This window comes from Notechis scutatus, chromosome 2, assembly GCF_049901735.1.
Source record: "Notechis scutatus isolate UNSWTSFEM ecotype Mainland chromosome 2, rNotScu1.2, whole genome shotgun sequence".
Taxonomy (NCBI): Eukaryota; Metazoa; Chordata; class Lepidosauria; order Squamata; family Elapidae; genus Notechis; species Notechis scutatus.
The window spans coordinates 85,018,082-85,032,364 of record NC_142010.1 but is presented as its reverse complement, the minus strand read 5'-3'; the positions used below and the strand labels follow the sequence as shown (position 1 = coordinate 85,032,364).

Below are 14,283 nucleotides of genomic sequence, written 5' to 3'. Positions count from 1 at the left end.
CTTATCTGAAACACCATAATATAGGTTCTCCTGCTTGATCGGGGCTGGACTAGAAGACCTCCAAGGTCCCCTCCAGCTCTATTTTGAATTGAAGTGAAGCCTCAGTTCTCCTTGAGTTGGTCAAAAGAATCTGTGGTACTTACCATTTTATATAGTGAATTATTCCTAAATAAAGAGATGAGGATTTCTCCTTGATTATTTTAGAATGCTGAAGAGAAACATTCTTCCTCCAGTACAGAAAACAGCAACATCAGCAAAAAATGTGTGATGTGTAATTTGTTCCACAAACGATTTAACCTTTCAGTTTCACACATAAAACATTTTAGCCCTTGGGCTGGTTTTACTCATATCTGGAAAAACTAGAACTGGTCAGTGCTTGGTGCAATATTATTATTGCACCTTTTAAAAACTGCCAGATTTTCTGCCTGCAGTTAATCATTAAGAATAAGTCATTGCAAAGTCATCTCTGGCTAACAAGTCTGCATTTAATAGGTGGATTACAGTTGATGGGAGTTGCTGAGGCCACATTTTCTGCATCGACAGAAAGCAGCACAGACTAGACAGAACTGCTTTTTCTGTTTGTGTTCTGGAAAGCCTCAAATATTTGACCAGCCAACATTAGACAAATGTGGATGGTTGGGAAGATGGGGGTAGGATGAGGCCTGAAGGAAGTGTGACTACTTCCTAAAATGTCCACACGTAAAAAGCTTTAGACATTGGGAATGAATGTATCTGCAATGCTCCCTTGTGTTTTAGCTGTAGAATAAACATGATGATAACTTTAGAATGCCATTGAGCAGTTTGCCAACTGAGAAATATCAAAGGAGCAATGGACTGCACTGCCATCACAATTTAGTATATTTAGTTGAATAAAGTTGTTTTAAGGATGTATGTGTCCAGAGTCACTTGTTGAAATGAGCAGCTGTAAAAATTAAATGAAAATAAATGAAAATAAACACCCCAAAAGTTTATAGGAGCTGTATGCAGCAGTCATTCCTAGCTGACATTTTGTCTGTTATGGTATACATAACAGACATGGTATACATCTCTTCTGTGATGCTCACATTTTTCTTTGCTCAGTGCATACATTCCTCTGCAATTCTGTGCCCATAAACTAAAGAGGGTTAGACTCCTTTTCATATATATCCATCCATCCACCCATCCAATTTATATAGCCACCCGTCTAATCCAGACATTTGAGGCAGCAAAAATTTAATTTAAAAAAATTATTTAAAAAAACAACAACAACTAAAGCAGCACTGAGACTCAATAAAAACATGAAACCACTAGAACTGCCATGCTAATATCCAGATCCCAATGCTTAAAAGAAGAACCAGGTCTTTGCAGCCTCCTGGAGAGCCAAGAGGATAGGGTCTGTCCATATTTCAGCAGGGAGGCTGTTCCAGTGTGACCACTAGTATATAAAATGAGAGCGAATCCCACTGTCTTCTAACACTGATGATGTTACTTAGTTTGGTAATCAAATGTCTGCAAGAAAACAACCGTGCTCAGAGAGCACTAAGGACCCCACAATGTTGATTATGCTTCATGTGTATCCTGCAAATAATTGTTTTCTCATGGGCATCAGCTTTTCAAAGCCTTGACCCTCTTTCCAAAATTGTTGCTTATGTCCTGCCAGAGTTTTCTGAAATTGAAATAGCAGTCTTTATTAGTTATTTATGCCAATAGATTTACACTGTGGATACATCCTCCAAGTAATTGGCACCCTGATGCCTTTAACCAGGTCAGATACTGTTTTCTGTTGGTTTATTTTTAAAATAATCAATGGGTCCTATAAAGTGCTCTAAATTTTCTAATTTGAATGCACAACTAATTGCTATCACTTTGAAAGTTAAGGAACGTGTGTCGTCATAAAAATATAATTTGAAATATTTTGGTTTCCTGGTAGAATGATGGGCCCTTGCTAATTTCACTTGATGATTTATCTGTCACATAAGACCAAATTGCTTATCATAGTAATGCAGCACTGGATAATTTCAAATAATACAGCCAATCTCCTAATTTTCATATAGTCTGTGAAATAAACACACACACACACACGGGTCTGAATTTACAGAACATATTTAAGGTAGTTGTCAAGATGCCATACTCAAGAATTGTGAAGTAATCTGCGGATTTGACTACATCTCCAAGATTGGTAACCGCTGAAGATACATTTACCAGTCTCCTGATGAAATAGGTCATTTTTACTTATTGCATTATTGTGAGAGAATGTGTATAGGTATGTATTATCTCGGTTTGAAGTCCATTCCAATGTTTTGGATTCAATTTGGAAGAATTGCATTGGAATTTTGCACAAATGCAAATGCACCACCTATTTGTGATTCATTAAAACAGGTTCATTTGCAGCAAATGAAGTTGCTTTAATGAGCCACAAACTGGTTCTACATTTGTGCGCGGACACCACATCTTTCAAGGTACTTTTTCCAATTTGAACATGTAGCATTGCACAGCCATACTAAATATCGTTTTTTACGGTTTGCGCTTTATAGCTCGCAAGCTTATTCTTGGACATTTGGTGATGGATTTCTCTGAAGGGGAAGAACCCCTCTGAAAACATTTTTGTTTTACAGCAGGTCTAAAGATGTGACAGAATAAATCAATAAAACTAATAGAATAGAATAGAATTCTTTATTGGCCAAGAGTTGGTGGGACACACAAAGAATTTGTCTTGGTGCAAATACTCTCAGTTTACATAAAAGAAAAGATACATTCATCAAGAATCATAAGGTACAACACTTAATGATCAGACATGCAGATCAGTTTCTCTATGCTAGATAATTCTTACACAGAACAGAGAGAATAACAGTATCCCAACATAGGAGCTGGAATAGTATAATGACTTAGTAGAAGAGAATATATGCAGCTTAGGGTTGAACTGCAGAGTCCTTGCTGCTCTCTGAGCTTGATAGAAAGAGAGAGGGAAGATTTAATGTATATAATTGCCAATTTTTAATGCTTTTTATGTTTCCTGTTTTTTTTAAAACAACACGTGGTTTCTATTTTAAGGTTTATACCCCTACCTGAAGTTTGGTTTTTGTTAGACTGTTAATTCTGTCATGTAATTAATGATGAAAAGATGAGTTAAGTTTGGGTTTCTTCTGCCTCCAATGTATTTGGAGGCCTCTTACCTTAGTACTTTTTCATGGAATTAGAGAGTCCCCCTAGTATCAAATTAGAGGCCAATTAAATTATTCCCAATGTAATAGATCATGCTGGATGACAAGACAAGAAAGGAGGACATTAGGAACAGATTCTTTATAACACAAATTAAATTAATGTGGTTTTGCTGAGACAGCATATCCACAATTATTTGGAGATGGGAGTGTGATTGGTTAACTGGCTTGTAGTTCAAATCCTAAAATCCCCCAACCTTTTGTTCACTTAATATCCTTACTTGAAGATCCGAGCTTCATTTCTGCAGCCCGCCTCAGGAGTTCCCTTCTGTGTGTGCTCTTTCGCTTTGCCCCTTAATGACCCACTCAAAACAACTACAACTGGGAGAGCTGAGATTGTGGTCATGTGGGCATCATGTGAGCATCTGACTTAACTATCACTTTATTCAACAATTGAGATTTTGGTCCCAATTGTGGTCATAAGTCAAGGACTACCTATAATAAAAACTTTAATCTGTGGAGTGACCAACAAATTTGATCTAAATTTATATTCTTGTTTTTTTAAAAAAGTTTTTAGTGGTAGAAATAATAATAAAAACCTTTCTCTTTTAACCCTCAGCCTTTGTCAACTTCACAGCTGCTTTGGTAACAGGCAAGAAGGATTCCGAATATAGATCTATTGTGAAACATCTAAATATAGTTTCAGTTACTCAGTTTTCCAGCCATTTTCACAGAGAAAACTGACCACTTGGTTTTGGAATATCCACCTGTACATATTCAGACCATGATCTTTGATTTCAGAGCAGACTTATTGTTATTGTTTGAACATTTGCTCTTCCTTGCAAGATCAAAAACTGCTTTGAAACCTTTTGCATTCCAAATGCAGCTTGCTGTGATACTTGAAACAAATCAAAAGCCTTTCTTTCAAAGTACAACATTAGAGACGAGACCTCTTTATTGATTTACAGATTACAAGTGTTTATATCCTACCCTTCAAACAACAAATCTAACAAATCTTGCAGAAGAAGCTTACAAGCAATACAAACTATTCTTACTGTATAGTTTTACAAACAAACAAAAAAATTATTAGATACTTTTCTTATGGCATTTGGTGGGATAATGCTGTGGATGGATGTGGGTTGAGTAGAGCAGGCTTTTGGGATAATTTTGATTTCCTTTTTGCCTCCATTCCCTTCAGCAATCCCTGTTCTCACTTGACCATCAGAAAGTAAATGGATCTTATTTTTTTAATACATCTAGGAATGCATTGTTACTGTAGGACAGGGTCCCCAAACTTGGCAGCTTTAAGACTTGTGGACTTCAAGTCCCAGAACTCCCAAATCTTAAAGTTGCCAAGTTTGGAGGCCTCTGCTGTAGGAGATAACCGGGCTGAGCCTGAGGGAGGGGTCAAACACATCATCAGTCATGAATCCTTTCATGTCCATAAGTGATCTAAATCCAGCCCACCTTGAATTCCATTGACTTTTATCAGCCACCAATTTGTTTTGGTGGTTTAGTAGTTCAGATTCTTGTAGAGAGCTTAAGTTTGCAATATATCTTTATACCCACTTGAACTGCCTGGATCTTCTGATTTTCCTTGTGCTTGACAGATATTAGTGACGTTTTGGTAACCATTGTGACAGACCCCTCCCATCCAAGCTGTATTTGATTACAGTTTGGCAAAGTGAGACGTCACTTGACTATTTTCAACCCTGATCTCCTCTTCCTAAACCTTATAAGAAGGAGTATATTCTTTGGACAATTGCCTACACGAATGAGAAATATGTTAGTAACAAGCCTACTTTAATCTCTTCTGTAAGCTTCTGCTCTTTGTATACAGTAGTTCATTTTTGACCCAGGGCCAAAAGGTGGTTAACTATTTGGATAATGTCATTTTCCCAAAAATAGTTGGAGACAACGTAAAAATCTAATTTATTTAAAATTACAGTGACTCAGAATTATATTAAATGGAATGAATGCTTTTCATATGATTGCTACCCATGTTTTCTATAAGTTAAAATATCAATTTGCTTGCAATTATTGGAGGGCACATGGAGTCCTCATTTGATCTTGGACTCTCAGCTTGTATATTGTTATGACATTCAGGGCAGATGAGCCTTTGACTTGTTCATTATTAAATAGTTTATGGTCAGCATTCCAAAGAGCTTCTCTGTTTCTGTGTGGTCCAAGATAGCATTGAAGGAGAAAAGTGCTCTCTTTGTAAAGGATGCGCGCCTGTCATTCACTGTGACAGATCTCTTTCCAAGCTGTATTTTTGAAAAGCTCTGTAGCTAAAAGACTGATATTTGCAGCAATGAAAAATAAAGGCATGGTCCATTTATCCAATGGATTGAAGACCCAATTGCACTTGCCACTTATGAGCAGATTGTCTGTAGACATAGTTTTGTAGGGACGAGTATAATAAAATATGGGACTGGTTTATACAGAATGCAGTAGAATATAAATATACATACACATATATAAATGTATTAGAGAGATATATCTGTACTGGAATAATATTTGAATTAGACAACTGTACATAGAATTGTAATTCATTGTTGTTATAATGACATTCTGTCCCCCCCTTTTCATATTTTTCACTTTTTGTTAAAGCACTTTTTAATATTTTCTTTTTTCCTTCTCTTTGACAATTTATCTATCATCATCACTATTTTCTTTGTGTTTTGCTCTTTTTTTCTTTTTTGGTTATGAATTTAAAAAACAATGAATAAATATAAGCTTTGTTTGTCTTGCTTCTTCATGGGAAAACCAAAACTGACAGAAATGGGTACCAGCCTAAAGCAGGGCTCACTTTGCATTAACAGAATTGGAACAAAAGACCCACCTTATTTGAGGCCAAAAAAAGACCCCCCAAAAGTGATGAGTCCCACTTGAAGAATCAAGATGTGCTTTCTGACTGCATCGAAGTGTTTCCTTTGATGCCACTTTTGAAAGAAATATCCTTCTGGGTTCAGTTTCAAGTGGGGAAAAAGACACTGGAAACATGGAGGCTATTTGGAAAGATGGTTTAATGGTGGACAGCAGGACCACATGGCTTGGAGCTCCAAAGTGAAAAAGAAAGGATGATCACATACTTCAAGTTGAGAAGGTCAAGAAGGGAAGACCACGATGCTGAGAGACTCTTATATAATCTCTGTTGGGCCCCACCTTAGTGTTTCCTGTTCCTATGTAAGAAATATATCCCATTGGCTGTCAGACTCCCAGGGGTGGGGGTCTTAGCTAACTTTGTAGACTTTGTCTGGACCACATGGCTTCACCTGAGTGTTGGCTGATACAGTCTTCCCAGGCCAGGTGGTGAGATGGGTAGACCCTTTATTATGTGGAATACTCTGGCCTAGGCCTTAATGGCCCATTAGCAAAGGTGGGGGGGGCTGAGTTTCTGCTTCTCTGAGTTTCTGCTTTACTCTTTTTAGGGGAAATATTCTGCCTTTTAAATATTTCCCAGGACATTTCATTTTTCTAGGAGAGGGGTGGGTGCTAACTTCCTACACCACTAAGTCAGGGGTGTCAAATTCGTGTCATCACAGCGGCGTCATATGACGTATTGGGACTTTTTCCTCCTTCGCTAAACCGGGTGGGGGCGTGGCCAGTGTGTGATGCATTTGGGCCGCGGGCTGCCAGTTTCACAGCCCTGCGCTGTTATGCCATACCACAGCAGAGCATCCCTTTGAGGCCTTGGGTAGGCTGGACTTTAAAAAAAATTAACTTCCTTGAATTCAGATACTATACTTCACTCCTTTAACAAGAACAGGGGCCAATGATTAAAGTAGTCAAGATTTAAGACTGTATTGATTCACCGCAATTCGAAAAGTAGAGTCTTGTATTAATGATATTCTCTTAACACGCTCCATGTGGTGGACAAAATATATGCACTGAAATATATAAACAAATTCTTATAGCCGAATCAGTAATTTTCAACATTGGGAATATGAATGTTAGAAAACAATATTATTTTAAAATAAATATATCAATATCCAGAGGGGAAATAGCTGAAAAGGATTGGGTGGTCAACTACAAATTGAACAAATCATTGCCCCAAAGGCACATTTCCCTTTTCCCTTTCCAGATGATCTGAGTTTGAGACTTCAGGCTTAGCAGTGAGAGAGCTAGCACGGATTCTGGCTGTTGCCTAGGAACATCTCTCTGGTCTTTTGGTGCATTCATATTCTAATCATAGCACTTTGGCAAAGGCTTGTTTACTTCCTTTCCAGGCTGTGGAGATGACAGAACCTTTGCATATTTCTTGGGGTTTTTTTATTGTTCAGAATATCAAATCATTTACATATTAAACAAAGTGAGGGTGAAGAGTTCCTAGCACATAAGACAGCATTTGTTAGTCAAAATATATTGTATATACAGTAGTTCTATGAACATTCATAAATATATTGTTCATAGTCTGATAGTAGAAGTAGTTTTGAAAAAAATAACTTTTCTGGTTTCCTGTGGTGTGGAAAGAAGGGTTTTTCAGATGACCGAAACAAAAAGGCCTGGTAAATCATGAAATAAATTCATTCTTTCATACCACCATGATTACCAAACTATACGTTACACAAACATTTAATGTACTATTTTGAAAAGTATAACGTGGGAGACAAAACTGGGACATTAATAGAAGGGGAGTAATCTTTCTCCTGTATGCAGCAGTCCTGCAAAACATCAGGTTCTCTCCCTTCCCCCCCTCTCCCCCTCCCTCCCTCTCCCTCTCCTTCCCTCCCTCCCTCACACACACAGCCTTGCCAAGAGAGTGAAACAAATGTCAGTCGAAATGGCCTCCTCGAGACTATGTAACATCTTTTTGTCTGTGATTTTCATTAACAGTAGGGTTGGATAATGTACAAAATCCAACTCCATTGTTCCCACTTAGTGCTTGTGTTCTGAAAATCAACGTAGAAATCCTATGACTAGACAGCTACAAAATTCAGATCAAATCTATTATAGGTGTCTTGTTAATGGATGGATATGTTATGCACAGGAAGCCCTTGTGCAAGTTGCAGCAAATGGACTAAGGCTCAACAGCAGTCTTTCTAATTCTCACTCAGTTTAAACTTTTTGAAAGATGTGTTTCCTCTTGATTTCCTGTACATAGAAAGAAGCTTGACTGTGGTTCAGCCTTTAGTCTTATCACCTGTATTTCTCTTCTTTCTCCTCCATGTGTGTTGGAGAAATTCTGGTCCAGGCAGGGTCTGCCTCAGTGCAAAGGAATCTATTGTATGTTGCATACAGCTGTAATTGTAAGAGAAGCAGCACGGACACAATTCAGAACTATTGATAGTTGCCAAGAGTTGTTTTCACCGTCACTACGGACTCTTTCATGCACCCTTTATATCTCTCCAGGATTCTGCTTTTTAGTTTTACAGTATAAATTAATAAAGGTTAGGAAAGAGTTACACATGTTTATGCTAGAATAACTTTATATGGGATGTCATATATAGATGGGATGTCACTTGGTATATATTTAGATTTTGGCAAAATTTTATATAGAGACAAATTTTCCATCATTAGTCATTAACATGTCAGATATTCACACAAGTAAATGGTCTCTGCAGATGTGCCTTATAAACATGTACAGTCTATTTATATTAAGACCAATTTTGCTGAAGATCCTAATTTACGCATTTGAGCTTTCTTGGTTGAGCAACTAGTGGCATTATTTAATTTAAATGTTATGTTATGTGACAACTTGCAGTAAAATATACTATGAAATACAAGAATTATGCTGCTCTTAATGCTACTGTTTTATCCTTTCTGATTTTGTGGTTTATACATGGCTTAAAGTCAAAATACTTTCTAGCCATCTAATAAACTAATCATCTGGGAAAGTGTCAGTTTATTTCTCCATGCTGAGAGAAAAAGAACAGATGGAAGGGAATGAGAAAGAAATGAGAACAGAACCGAGATATTGCTTTAAGAAGGGAAATAGATAGTTCAAGATGACAAGATAACATGATTCATTATTGTCATCGTGAATATTGTTGGATACATTCAGCCTATCCACCAAATCGTTTCTTTAATGGTGTGGAATAGAGGAAGGCTCCTAATATCCTGTTTCCATGTTTCCATCTCTATTCTGCTACTACTATGTACTGTTATTTTATGTAAGGAATTAAAGCTGCAATCACCAAAAACCTTTTCTTTGGCCTCTCCATGCTAATAACCCATTGTATTTCAATTAATTGTGTACTGATAGAGAGACAGACATCATGTTTCTCTCTCCCTTTCCCTCCCTCCCTCCCTCCCTGCTCTCTTTCTCCCCCCCCCCCCTCTGGTCTGTGCCCCACTTTTAACGTTTGCTGATCTTTAACAACTGAACATCAAGCCATCCATTTTTGCTAGTTGAGATTTATGGCTTGCTCTGCTGTGGATATAAGGATTGATTGGGAGTGTGCTGGGTGCACATCAATCTGGAAGTTGCCTGCAGCAACATTCCCACAAATATAAGGCAAAAGTTGCTTATGAACATAGTTTTTTATAGCAAAGTCTGAGAAAACATATTAAAGATTTCTTTGATGTAACATGATTCAGATCTGAAATATTTTAGAAAATAACTACAAATGATAAATCAGTAAAAAATTAATATCAAGACTGATAGGTGATTGTGTATTTTACAACTTATGTGAATAGATTATGCTACCAGAAGTTGTAATGTCAGCCAACCTCAATGGTTTTAAATGAGGGCTGGATAGCTTCATGATCAGTGGCTACCAATAGTAATTCCTAAAGTCATGCATGTCTGAAATACAGCAAGATCCTTGGGAGGCAATTGTCCTTTCAACAAAGTGGCACAATGTAGTCTTTGATCTCTTTAATTCTCTGTAATCTGCACCGCCTTTTCTTTCCTGGGCATTTGTCTGTAATTAATAGCGTGTCTGGAATGGGGCATATAAAAACATGATAATTCTTTGAATGACCATCTGGAAAGATCCTTCTCCAGTTAGGGAGCTTGCTGCATTTCAAATAAAGTGGTTGGGTTTTCATTGCATTTTTGAGATGATGATGATGATGATGTAATTTCCACCAAATAACCCCTGCAAAATGGTGTCATTCTTTTTAATAGAATGAAGAGAAAAGAAACCTATCTCTGGGAGGCCATGTTGGATTTGACAGTCTTCCTGATCAACTGGTCAGCAAATCAGTGGTGCAAGGTTTCAGCTTCAACATCCTCTGTGTAGGTCAGTAAAGTGCTTATTACGAAGAGAAATGCTTAGTATCTGAATAATTGCCAGAAGTTACCACTTGTAAGGATGAAGGGGAAAGCTTACTAGAAATGTATCCAAAAGTCCGTTGCACCATCTCAGCTAAAAGATCAGGCAGAAGACGATATAAAAGGGAACTTGTGAGGGAGCTTCCTGTATTCTTCTACTATTAGCTAGGTTCCCACACCACTTTAAACCATAATGTAATTTATTTGGATTTTTGCCCTACAGTTTTATGGGAACTTATCTGTTCTGACTTACACAATACATTGTGTCAGTATTCCCAATTGGTTTTTCAAATCGAAACAACTAAAATATAGCTAATGTGCTAAGAAATTAAACTTTCCAAGTGTGGGTTATCACATGCTGTGTCTTGGAATGAAGCTAACTCTTTTTCCAGAATCTTGACCTTGTTTGCATTTTTTTTTGAGTGAGAACAGAACCCAGTTTGAAACATTTACGTGAATAATGTCATTTTACTCCATTGAGCGAATGAACTTTTGGTAATCAGAATGAAATCTCAGCTATCTAATTCTGTCATCCTTCTGGCTCCTTATGTGTCCAGGGTTGAGTTTCTACAATTCCTGGCTTGTGAAGTATAGAAATTGTGGGCTTTACAATATTTAATGGCTTGTTAAACAAACTGTTTAGTTTTGTATACCTAAAATATTTTTTTTATTTATGGAAAAAGTCTTTACATGATTTTAAGCTGTGCTTTGAAAGATATTTACATTTTTAAGTTTCAGCTTTTACTTGCTGGTCTTCATAGTCTGTCACAAGATGTAACGTAATGCCTTTACTGTGAAAAGGAACATTTTAAGCTTTGGTTTTAAACTCCTCCCTCACAGTTTAAGTTTCTTGATATGTTCTGCAGTGATAAGTTGAACAAATACATGGAGATGGGTTGCTGTATTAGACAATCTGGGCCAGCTATGAATGTTTCTTTGTCCTTTTATTGTACTTTGGTGCCACTCCAATAATTCAGTTCCTTATCTTTAATGAAAGTTTAGTTTAGTGAAAAGAAGAAATGGGGATGACATGGTAGCAATGTTCCAATATCTAAAGAGGCTGCCACAAAGAAAAGGGGGTCGATCTATTCTTCAAAGCATCAGAAAGCAGAACAAGAAGCAATGGATGGGAACTAATCAAGGAGGGAATGAACCTAGAAATAAGGAGAAATTTCTTGACATTGAGAACAATTAACCAGTAGAAGAGCTTTCCTAAAGAAATTGTGGGTAAGAAGAGACAGCCACTTGTCTGAAATGGGGTAGGCCTCCTAAATCAGGGGTTGCTAACCTTTTGGACCTCTGGGACCACCAAACTCGCCATCATCAGGCTTCTGTATTGTGTTTGTCTGTGAGTCAGACTTTTACAGTTGTTTCAGTTTTAAATTTGGGGCTAGCCTACTGCTGTGCCAGAATGGTTTTTTCTTCATCCTGATTGGTTGGGAGTCTTGGTCTGTGTTTATTGGTCTTGAAGTTTGCTGTGTTCTGCTTGCTTGGTGTTTCTAATATCTTCTGTCTGTTTTGTGGCTTTTTTTGTATCTTGATTGGCTGGCAACATTGTGTTCCTGTATTGGAGGCTTTTAGTGCAGTTTGGCTCCAAGTAAATGGACGGCTATCATTTGTTAGGAAGCTAGGTTTCATCTGGGTGCCTGGTTGGGGTGTGTTTGAGCTGGAGGTATGGGTGCCTGGTTGGGGTGTGTTTGAGCTGGAGGTATCAGGGGGGATCTGTTTGTGCCCAGGTGTTTGCCTGGCTAGTGGTGTGGAGATTTTTTTGTTTGTGAGTGCAGGCTTCCAAATAATTGACAGTCTGGTGGAATCATCTCTTCTATTCATGCTTTCAGGTCTTTTTTTCAGTCTCTATGGCTTCTCTGATAATTCTGTGGCTGGGGTTTTCTATAGTGGCTAGGGTTTTGGTGCCATTGAAGTTGATGCTATGACCTGTGGCTTTCATGTGTTGGACTAGTGAGGAAGTGTGTTCCAGCTTTTTTGCATTTTTGTGTTCATCCAGGTGGGTACTTATTCTTCTATTGGTTTGTCCAATGTATGTGGCCGGGCATGATGCACAGGGGACTTCATATATGCCTTGGTTTTCCAGGTCAATTTTATCTTTGGGGTTTCTAAGGATGGCTGCTATTTTTCTGTCTGTTTTGAAGGCAGTCTTGATGTGATGCCTGTGTAGTATCTTACTGATTTTGTCTGTAGTACCTCTTATGTAGGGCAGGACAGCTGTTCCATAGGTCTGTTCATCTTCTAGGTCTCCATTATGTCTCAGTGTGTTTTTGTGGATCAAGCCGGTGATTTTGCTTTTGTGGAAGCCGTTGGCTGTCAGTACTTTAGTCAGGGTGCATAGGGTGCATGTGTTCCTCCAATACCAGAACACAATGTTGCCAGCCAATCAACACACAAAAAAGCCACAAAACAGACAGAAGATATTAGAAACACCAATCAAGCAGAACACAGCAAACTCCAAGACCAATAAACACAGACCAAGACTCCCAACCAATCAGGATGAAGAAAAAAACCATTCTGGCACAGCAGTACGCTAGCCCCAAATTTAAAACTGAAACAACTGTAAAAGTCTGACTCATAGACGAACACAATACAGAAGCCTGATGATGGCAGATGAGATTCTGCTGAAATGTTGCTACAACTTTAAAAGCACAACTATAATGACGTGGGAAAATACCCGAACAAAGCTGAATACCATACATGTAAGTACCCGCGAAAACTTAAGAAAACATATACATACATACATACATACATACATATGATATACATATGACATACATATATATGATCTAACCTCCCTCCCTCCCCCCCTCTCACACACGCACAAAAAAACACAAAAACACACTAGCTGAGTCTGTCACATAAAATTTGCTTGCGAGCAAACTCATAAAATTTGCTAGCAAGCAAACTCACAAAATTAACTCACAACACACCATGTATGTAAATATTGCTTTTTTTTTTTTTAATAAAAAAAGAACTTTTACCCAAAATCAGGCAAAGCAGGCAGGCAGATTGAGTTGCTCACAGAATCACAGATTCACTTAGAGATCTGTGTTTCTACCATCGGCTAGCTGAGTCTGCACTGCTTCAGTCCTAAGGAAGGTTCGAGCCGAAGATCTAAAGATTAGCTAGAAAGCAAGAAATCCAACAATTTCCTGCTTTCTAGCTAATCTAAATCTCCCAACACAGCAGAACAGCTGATGGTCGGAAAAATGAAAAATAGCAACTTAGCAGGCAAGTTTGCCAGGAAAGGAGTGAGTGGGTGGGGAGAGTTCCTGCGGGCCATGTGGGCGGCGCAGTCTTGTGTTTCCGTGCAGCCTGGATTAATTGCTTTGGGGGGTGCTCTGGAGGTGACATTTCTCTACGGACCACCAAAATTTTCTCATGGACCACCAGTGGGCCGCAGCCCACTGGTTAGCAACTGTTGTCCTAGATGACCTCCAAAGTTCCTTCCAACTCTATCATTTTTTTTCTTGCACATGCATGAAATAGCTGCCTGCTATATCCAGGAGCTAATATTTCTAGATTCATTTTCTATTCATTTCTACACTCACGTGATCTTCTAACTTAGCCCTATCGAGGATTTTTTGTGCTTGTCCATGTGTTGTTATGATTCTTATATTTGTACTTGCTAGTTTTTTCATCTATTGCTGTGTGCCACTCAAAGTCACCTTTGTTGAGATGAGCAGCTATATAAATTTGATAGATTGATAGATAGATAGACAAAGAAAGAATTAAAATGTACAGAAATTCCTGAAAGGATGTTTTTGCCATTAACTATAATTTTAAAGTCTTTTTTTTTTTTTAAGATGGGGATATATTTGTCATAATAAAAACTAGAATACTATTCTGGCACTATAGTTTGTTATGGATCAGGTTGAGATTCTCCCTCGAGCCGCTCGGAGCATCCAGAGACTG

The 14,283-nt window shown here is 38.0% G+C and overlaps 1 protein-coding gene across 9 annotated transcripts in view; it reads left to right on the top strand.

The window, feature by feature from the left end:
- The window catches only part of SEPTIN8 (septin 8), an 89,942-nt gene that overhangs the window by 31,418 nt on the left and 44,241 nt on the right, over positions 1–14,283 (top strand). For 8 of the 9 annotated variants that reach the window (XM_087955361.1, XM_087955359.1, XM_087955358.1 and 5 more), the window contains one exon: positions 10,213–10,327. The exons of the other annotated variant lie outside the window; for it this stretch is intronic. Coding sequence is in view for 4 of the 8 variants with exons in the window: in XM_087955359.1 (XP_087811485.1) it covers positions 10,213–10,327 (115 nt within the window). In the remaining 4 variants the exon portion in view is untranslated. Of the gene's footprint in view, positions 1–10,212; positions 10,328–14,283 lie in introns of those variants that run through there. 9 annotated transcript variants of the gene reach the window in all.